General features: G+C 37.9%; 1 protein-coding gene across 1 annotated transcript; it reads left to right on the plus strand.

The window, feature by feature from the left end:
- The first annotated feature begins 1,064 nt into the window (after positions 1–1,064).
- On the plus strand, positions 1,065–1,992 carry LOC103723901 (VQ motif-containing protein 25-like). Its single transcript, XM_008814987.2, has one exon. It carries the CDS (start codon positions 1,242–1,244, stop codon positions 1,761–1,763), a length of 522 nt encoding a protein of 173 aa, XP_008813209.1. The 5' UTR covers positions 1,065–1,241; the 3' UTR covers positions 1,764–1,992.
- Positions 1,993–9,703: the final 7,711 nt, after the last annotated feature.

Below are 9,703 nucleotides of genomic sequence, written 5' to 3' on the forward strand. Positions count from 1 at the left end.
TAGGACTCAAGAACATGGATACTTGCATCATTGTCTCTTGTGCCAGCTCAAATATCCCCGCACTGCTCGGATTCCAGTGACTGATTTATGTGGTTCAACTATTTCGATAAAAGAAAAAGAATAAAGCACTGCATCAATTGTTTCCCGATGTTGTATAGTTGTAAAGAGAAGAAATTTTTAATGAAATTGAGAAGCTGATGATAAGATTAACAATGTAGCTAGGATGATGACATTTGGGCAGCACAGAAAACACTTTGAACATGATCCATAGACTCCTTGTACGTGAAAATTTGGTTGTCTTACCGAGCCGTGCAGTTTAAAAATTCTAATTCGGATCTTCAAAGAAGCTAAGAGAGGTTTAAAAGTTTCCTATGACTTTTCATATTAACTAAAGATGTAGTCGTTAGCTGTTAGCTAGCTAAGCTATGAGATCTTGGCTAAACCCTTATTTGTATCTGACAATCATGTTGAATAACTAGATGAATACTTCAGGACATGGAAAAGTTTGCAAATATTTCAAACATGGACCTAAATAGAATTAGGTGGATGGAGATTCATAAAAATGATGCAATAATTTGGTAGAAAGCTCAAGGTATGGTTCTAGATGACCACTTGGAAGATTTGTACCTATTCCACAATATAATCAACTCATTTTATCCTAGCTAGCTTGATCAATTATCATGATCAAATCCAACTCAAGTGAAGTTGAAATGCTGAATGCCCCACCTTCCTCCAGCCGTGGCATCAATCCTCTATAAGGGTGTTCTTGTTATTTAATCAAAGTTGACATGCATGCTTCAGAGTTTCAATTACTAGAAAATTGAAACTAGGGTGGTAAAATTAGCTTAAGTACTTGATAATTAAAAATTATATATATATATATATATATATATATATATATACAGAGTATTCTTTTCTCTCTTCTTTTGAAGGAAACATGATATTCTTTTCTCCTCCTTGTCAGATCCCACAGTTCACCCAACCAACATTTCTTCCTTCTTCTCCAATCCTAGCTCTTCTCCTCCCACATCAGAATATCAAGGTCTTGCCTCCCATCTATATATATTAAGCCCCTTCTCCACTTCACCTCAATTAAGCTCTCCTCTCTCCCTCTCCCGGCATATACGAGTGCAACTGCCTCCAAACGTTATTTCCACTACCCACATCCTTTCGGACCCCAACTAAAACTTACAACCCCGACAACCGCCACCTTTCGAGTTTCTTCGTTCAGAGTGCAACTCATGGAAGAGCTCACGAATTCAAAGGGGTGCATGAGACTGCCTCGACGACCTCCGACGCTTGGCGTGCACGACAATTCGCATGCGATCACGAAGTTGAAGCCAAAGGTAAGAATAGTACACATATTTGCGCCGGTGATAATCAAGACCGACCCTGCCAATTTCCGGGAGCTCGTGCAGAGGCTCACTTGGAAGCCCACAAAGAGAACTGCCGCTAAGAAGAAGAAGACTCTTCCCATGACGATTAATGGAGAGGCACTGCCATGGTGCAAGCGATTTGAGGTTGCGAGACCGCAGCAGAAGCACGAGGATTCGGGGTGTCGAGATGGAGTAGAGAGGGAGTTGAAGGAGGAGGAGGTGGTGGCGGCGGTGGAGAAAGAGTTGCGGGTTGAGAACAGCACAGGTGGTTTCTTTCGCGACTTGGGAGAAATTGATGGTTTTCTTCAAGGTCTCGGTGATCTTCCATTGCTTCCTTTAAGTTCGTCTCAGATGGATGATCTGACTGGAGAGGCAGTTGTTCCTTAGGAAAGAGATGAAGCAATATGAGGTCCGAATTCTCTCTATTTTTTATTTCTTTTAATGACTCAGGATTGAGATTTGAATTTATTACAAGGGAAATATGAGTAGTTTTTTATTTAATTTTTCTCTCTTTTTCTTGAATTGTAAATGTAATATAGCGTGCTTATGTTATCGTTTCGTTTGGAAATTCCTCCGCCTAAAATCATTTCAAATGTGAAATGATGTTGATACTCATGGCGACCAAGGTGTCTTGTTTTTTTTTTTACTCAAAACATTGATGCCTTTCTTCTGTCTTTCAGTAGTACCAGGTATCTATGTGCCCAATCTTGTACAGAATTTCGGCTAGTTAACTGTGCCTGTTGTTAAGAAGGCAAGAAAATATTTTCTCATTTATGTAGAATTGATTGGGGAGCTAATTGGGGCTTAATTGTGGGTATTATTCTTGGCCAGCAAGACAGAGCTAATTAGGGCTTAATTGTGGGTGTTATTCTGGGCTAGCAAGACTATTGTATTCTATATATTGCTATGCTCTTTCTTTGAGCAAACCATGAATGAGAGTGTCCTTCTATGCCTGTGGTTTTTCTCCCTTCGGGGTTTTCCATGTAAAACATGGTCTTCTTGTGTTGATTCCATTCTTTATTATTTCTTTCTTCGTGGTATCAGAGCGGGTTTGAATTCCATAACCTTATCATTGTCCTGCCAGTTTTGCAACATACCGTTCATTCTTTGGAACTCTTGCCCTTCACCTTCAGAATCCATTGAAAGCCACTCTTTGCAAAAGGACAAACTTGTGAGTTTGTCTATTGTGGCCCACTTACAGATTTGTTTTCAAAACTGGTACCTTAGGAAGCAAACGCGCAGTTTTTTTTTTTATTTGCTTCTTGGTCTTCATCACCCACTTGCCCAATCGATCGTTGTTGGAGCTGAGGGCTGCGGTGCTTGGCGGTCTACACTTTGTTGGTGAAAAATATTTTTCAACCTTGTATTTGCTTGCTATAATTGCAAAAATTTGGTGTATTTCGTTTCTGGTTTTTTGTTAAATATGACTGAGGAAAATAGCAATCCCGGTATGAAGCTTTCTTCGATTTTACTCAATGGGCTTAATTATGTCCCATGGTCTAGAGCTGTTTATCTATCTCTTGGTAGTAAATACAAATTGGGACATATTGATGGTAAGAAATCTGCTCCAAAAATTGAAGATTCTAAGTATGATGAATGGGTTGCAAATGATCAGCTTGTTATGTCTTGGATTCTTAATTCTATGGAACCCAAGATTGCTGAAATCTTTACGTTCGCTGAGTCAGCTAAAGATTTGTGGAATTCTATTAAAGGTTTATATGGTCACCAAAATAATATAGCTAGAATCTACCAATTACAGCAGCAAATTTCTGAATGTAAACAAGAAAATCATTCCTTTACTGAGCATCTTAGGAAACTCAAGAGCATGTGGGATGAACTGTCAATGTATCGCCCACCTACCACAGATATTAACATCCTTCAAAAGCGTGCTGAGGAAGATAAAGTTTTTCAATTGTTGGCTAGTTTGAAGCCGGAATATGAGAATCTAAGAGGGCAGATGTTGATAGGAGCTGAAGTACCATCTCTGTCAAATGTTTGTGCTACCCTTCAAAGAGAGGAAATTAGGAAAAAAACCATGAATGTTGAATCCCAAACTGCTAGTATGCATTTTGAGTCTAGTGTATGTTACTTCCAGGACTCGAAATGATAAGAGAATGTTCAATGCTAGTGGTTCTTCTCGAGGGTCAGAAAAGGGACGTCGATGTGATCATTGTAATAAGTTAAATCATACAAAAGATCGCTGTTGGATTCTTCATCCCCATTTGAAGCCAAAGGTTGCTAACACTGTGAAGGCTGATGATGTGGCTCATCTCTCCTCATCTGATACTACCATTGAGGATCTTGCAAGGCTACTCCACCAACACTTTCGTAAGCTTGAATCCTCTACATCTAAAGCTGACCTATCCTCTCCCACACACTCAGGTAACCTCAAAGCTTTTTTTCCAGCACTCTTTGATGACTCTGCTTGGATTATTGATTCTAGTAGTACAGATAATATTACCAATGATCATAGTTATTTGCTTGACTTTAGCCCTTCTATAGAGAAACATACTGTCTCTGTTGCTAACGGAATTTCTGCCCCAATTGAGGGTCATGGTACCCTTAATATTTTCCCAAACTGTCCAAACTCTCAAGCATTGTATATTACTTCTTTTCCTTCAAAATTACTCTCTGTTGGCAAGCTCACTCGCACATTAAACTGTGATGTTGTTTTCTCACCCAGTAATGTGAAATTTCAGGATCGAGCCACAAAGAAAGTGATTGGTGAAGGCATGTATTCTCATGGGCTATATTTGTTGACCACTTCCACTCAAGCCTTTTCGGTCAGATCTACTTCAATTATTTGGCAGAAGCGTTTAGGACACCATCTGATCAAATGCTATCTTATTTGTTTCCTAGCATGTCTGGTATCCCTCACACTTGTGAGACTTGTCAATTGTCCAAACAAACTCGATTACCATTTAGTTCATCTTACACTGTGTCAATTGCACCTTTTGAATTAATTCATACTGATGTTTGGAGCCCAGCTCCTATTGAATCTTATGATGGTTACAAATATTTTATTATATTTATTGATGACTACTCTCGTGTTACATGGCTTTACTTGTTGAAACACAAAAGTGAAGCTGTTTCTGCTTTTCAAAACTTTCATAAGATGATTGCAACTCAGTTTGGTGCATTTGTGAAAGTCTTACGCTCTGATAATGGTACAGAGTATATGCAAGATCTTTTTTTTGATTATTTGAGTTATCATGGCATTATTCATCAAACTAGTTGTGTTGGCACCCTACAACAAAATGGTGTAGCCGAAAGAAAAAATTGTCACCTATTAGAAACTACCAGGTGTCTCATGTTTCAGATGCATGTTCCAAAACCATATTGATCACATGGTGTCCTTACCTCAGCCTATTTAAATAACAAACTACCTAGTCATGTCCTTAAACACAAGTCTCCACTTGAAGTCTTGCGCAGTAGAAAAATTGATATTTCTCACCTTCGTGTTTTTGGATGTCTATGCTATGTTCATGTTGCATCAACTCATCGGGATAAACTTGATGCTCGTGCGACTAAATGTGTATTTTTTGGATACTCTTCCACCCAAAAAGGATACAAATGTTATGATCCAAAAAACCACAAACTTGTTGTATCCTGTGATGTGCACTTTGTTGAGACCGTGTCATTCTTTCCTGCATCAGATGATGACTCTAGGATTCAATCACAGGGGGAGTTTCTACCTGATTTGGTCCCTCTTCCCACTATCAGCTCAATGTCTCCTCCACCTGTCCCTTTGGAAAATTCCTCATCTAATGTAGGAGAAAATGATGCCCTATATGAAGAAAATGCTTCACTTGAATGTCCCATTGTGGCTCAACCCGAAGTTCGTCACTCAACTAGGCCGACTCGTCCCCCTGCTAAGATGCAAGATTTTTATACCTACCATTCAACTTCCTTTCCCTTACAAAGTCTCCTAACCTATGACAATGTCTCTCCATCCTACTTTGCCTTTCTAAGTTCCATATCAGATGAACCCAAAAACTTTCAAGAAGCCAATGCTCAACCAAATTAGAAAAAATCCATGCAAGAAGGGCTTGAGGCTCTTGACAAAAATCATACTTGGGAAATTGTGACACTACCTGAAGGTAAAGAGAAAGTAGGATGCCGTTAGGTGTATAAAAGAAAGTACAATAGTGATGGAACCGTTAACAGAGACAAAGCCAGATTAGTCGCTAAGGGGTTTACACAAACATATGGAGTTGACTACAAGAAAACATTTGCTCCTGTTGCCAAGATGAATACTGTTCGAGTTTTATTGTCTGTTGCAGTTAATCATGATTGGCCACCAGGACATCCTCAGGAATCTCAGCAACAGTTAGCATGCAAGTTAAAGAAAGTGTTGTACGGTCTCAAACAATCACCTAAAGCCTAGTATGCAAAACTAAGAACTGCTCTTATGAGTAATGGGTTTAAGCGAAGTTCAACTGATTCCTCCTTGTTCGTCAAAAAGGATGGTTTGCACACTACAGTTGTTTTGGTTTATGTTGACGATATTATTGTTACAGGGGATGATAGTGAAGAAATCACCAAGCTGAAATCGTACCTTCATTCAAAATTCGACATTAAAGATTTAGGTGTCTTGAAGTACTTCTTGGGGATAGAGATTGCTCACTCAAAGAAAGGATTATTTCTTAGCCAAAGAAAGTATGTTTTAGACCTTCTAAAGGAAACGGAAAAATTGGGTGTGAAACCTACCTCAACTCCTATTGAAAGTAGCAAACCTACATAAGATGGTAAAACCCTTGGAGAATATTGGTCAATTTCAAAGGTTGGTTGGAAAGTTGATTTACCTAACCATTACTCGTCCAGACATTGCTTATGCAGTTAGTTTGGTTAGTCAATTCATGTATGACCCAAAGGACATTCATATGAATATTGTTAATAGGATCCTTCAGTACTTGAAGTCATCTCCAGGGAGAGGAATTTGGATGCAGAAGAATGGTCATACAAGAATCACAGGGTATATAGATGCTGATTGGGCTGGAAGTCTGACCGACAGGCGCTCTACTACTGGATATTGTACATTTGTTGGTGGAAATTTTGTTACTTGAAAAAGTAAAAAACAAAATGTTGTTGCTAGGTCGAGTGCAGAGGCGGAATACAGAGCAATGGCATTCCACTACGAGTGAGTTAATCTGGCTTCATGCTCTTTTTTGTGATTTGGGATTTAAGACTTCACAACCAATGGATTTATTCTGTGACAATCAATCTGCAATTCACATTGCTTCATGAGAGAACAAAACACATCGAGGTGGATTGCCATTTTGTTCGAAAAAAGGTTCAAGCCAATATCATTCAAACTCCTTATCTTCATAGTAAGAATCAACTTGCAGACATTTTTACCAAAAACCTTCCCTCAGCCAAGTTTCATGAAATTTTGTCCAAGTTGGGCTCAATTGATATCTATGCACCAACTTGAGGGGAGTGTTGTTAAGAAGGCAAGAAGATATTTTCTCATTTATGTAGAATTGATTGGGGAGCTAATTGGGGCTTAATTGTGGGTATTATTCTTAGCCAGCAAGACAGAGCTAATTAGGGCTTAATTGTGGGTGTTATTCTGGGCTAGCAAGACTATTGTATTCTATATATTGCTATGCTCTTTCTTTGAGCAAACTATGAATGAGAATGTCCTTCTATGCCTGTTGTTTTTCTCCCTTCGGGATTTTCCATGTAAAACATGGTCTTCTTGTGTTGATTGCATTCTTTATTATTTCTTTCTTCAGTGCCGCAATGTAACCCTCGGTGACATGATCTTCTCAGTTTTTATATATTTTATTTTTTTGATGCTTATAAATGTGTTTATTTTAAATTGATATAATAAATTTATTTTTAGCAAAACAAAAAATAATGAACATTAAATTTTTTTCATTTTTTTTAAAAAATATAGTTAAAATAGCAATGTTGAACTTGAATTCTGAACCTCTCACACCACCAGTGCCTAGCCAAAAGAACTAAATAGACAATTTTGTTAGAACCGGTGCCTCGTAACAATAGTGTTTGATCCCAGTATGATGTCGGGTTGCTTTTGGATCTATATTGACATGTATGTTATTTACGCTTCTCAGGATTCCATTATCCTCTGTTGCTCCGTGAAATTACTATTTATTATTTATTATGATAGTTTCCTCAATGCCAATACCCCAATATTTTTAACAATGTATGGCATATGGTGGAATGGAAATTGAGTACGTAATAGTCTAAAATTCAGAAAACAATGACTCGAATCATTTTCTTCCTTATGACTAATGATTTTGTTTGTGAAAATGTCCGCTAAGGTGACCTTGTAAATGGTGATCCAATTTTGTGCCTTAGCATGATCATGATGAGAATATTTTGGCACGATATATCTTTTGTAGGAGAGGATGATAACATTACCTCCTCGTTCTTAAAATGTATCTTAATGTCAGAAGCATCTACTTGTATTCCTTCAACTAGAAGATAGGAGTATCATTAAAAATAACTATTCCATATTACCGATCGCCAATAAAATTATTTTATGTTGGATGGAGCAGGACCCTGCTTTTCGCATGCTCATTGTACAAAAGAGTATGTGGAATTGGGACTACCCAAAAAATTGGGTGAATATGAGATGGCAAAGATGCATGACACCAACCTTGTAATTATAAATACTAGCGTCCTGCTGCTCTTGTGTATATTAGAGGATTTGAAATAAAGAAGAATTTTAAGGGCAATACTTGTAGTTGAACAGCTGGATGTAATAACTAACAATCTAATCATTTATGATCTTTTTGTGGGAAGCAATTTATTGATTAAAAAGTGCCACTACCGAAAAGAAATGAAAATCAAGTTGTAATAAAGCCATGATCAAAAGCATCCGTTCTCATTCCCTCAATGCAAAGACATCTTGCAAGTCTATATACATATGCAGTGTAGTCCCCTGAAGAATTCGAAGGCTAGGAGCCGATTTTTTTTCAGAAATCCAATTCTTACATAGAGGAGAATTAGTCGAGGAATAAGATATCGCTTCAAATTTGATATAGAGGCCAGCAAATAATGCTTGATCAAAAAGCAATCTACGAATCAGCATTTATAGCTACTGTTGATTAAAATTTGCTCTATTTGTTTCAACAAAGGAAAAAAAAAAAAAACTTATTTTCTTGGACCGGGCCTTATCTTAGCATAATTAGGTGGGCTGGGCTAAGTTCCGGCCATACCACTTGAACAATGGATATGAAAGGACTGGAAACTGTGTAATATAGTGGACGTGGACCAAGCCATGTTGCAAACTTGCCTAACCAGTACGTGCTAAGCTGAGTCGGCCCATGGGTCGATGGGATCATCAATTAAAACGCTTATGCTAGTTGAATCATAATTTACCCAACCTACTAAAAAATCATCAGCAAACTTCAAACTGGTTTAAATTGAATTGGTTCACAATACTATTCTCTGTAATACATAAATTAAGTGCGATCAATATAACATAGACAATATATCTGTTTTATTAAATCTTCATGACCTTTGTCATCAAACTCTCCTTGAAGAAATTTAAAATTACAGATCTTTGCATACCCTGATCTTATAAGAAGATGCTTCAAATCAAATAACTTCTAATATCAATTTTTTTTATTAAAAAAAAAAAAGGTCATCTAACATGAATTTTTTTATATTTGCCCCAACAATCTAATTCATTGAGAAAAAGGGAATTACGATTTGGAATTGCTTAACTCGAACCTGAACCAAGTGAACTAACAAATCAAGTAGCTATGGGAGAACACTAAAATAAATGATTGGTGAGTGCCAAGGCGGTACCATCACAATGTTGGCCCATGGGCCTGATTTGTACCTCTTTGGTCCTGTGCCGGTGCTGCACGAATATTAAAGCCGACTAAATATCTTGGGTTTTTCCTTTGAGAAAACATGGGAAAGCTTATAGGGAGAGAAATAAACATCTTGGATTTGCTCCCCTCGTACCTAGGATCTTGGTGTCCCTAAGCAAGAGCCTACCAATGTGAGTTTCTTTAATTAGCTTATATTATTCTTTCATTAACATTTTAAAATATTTGAGCTAGTAGCCTGGTGCCTGGGATGGAGAGTGGCCCACTTATCGTGGAGTTAAGGGCCTGTGAGGCTGACCCCAAAGGATTTTGGGCTTCCATCAGGCCTTGCTTTCGAAGAAACTCACATGCAGCCAGTGCAATCCACCATGGCTGACAGGTAGCCCAGTTTCAGGCTCTATAGGTTTGGTCCTTCGATCAGGCCTGTTTCGGGATTTCCCTTTTTTTTATCTTTTTTTTTTCTTTTTTTTGCTGAAATAGATGGTCCAAGTCCATGTAATTTGAGTACAACTAATC

Source organism: Phoenix dactylifera, unplaced genomic scaffold (genome assembly GCF_009389715.1).
Source record: "Phoenix dactylifera cultivar Barhee BC4 unplaced genomic scaffold, palm_55x_up_171113_PBpolish2nd_filt_p 000064F, whole genome shotgun sequence".
NCBI classification, from domain to species: domain Eukaryota; kingdom Viridiplantae; phylum Streptophyta; class Magnoliopsida; order Arecales; family Arecaceae; genus Phoenix; species Phoenix dactylifera.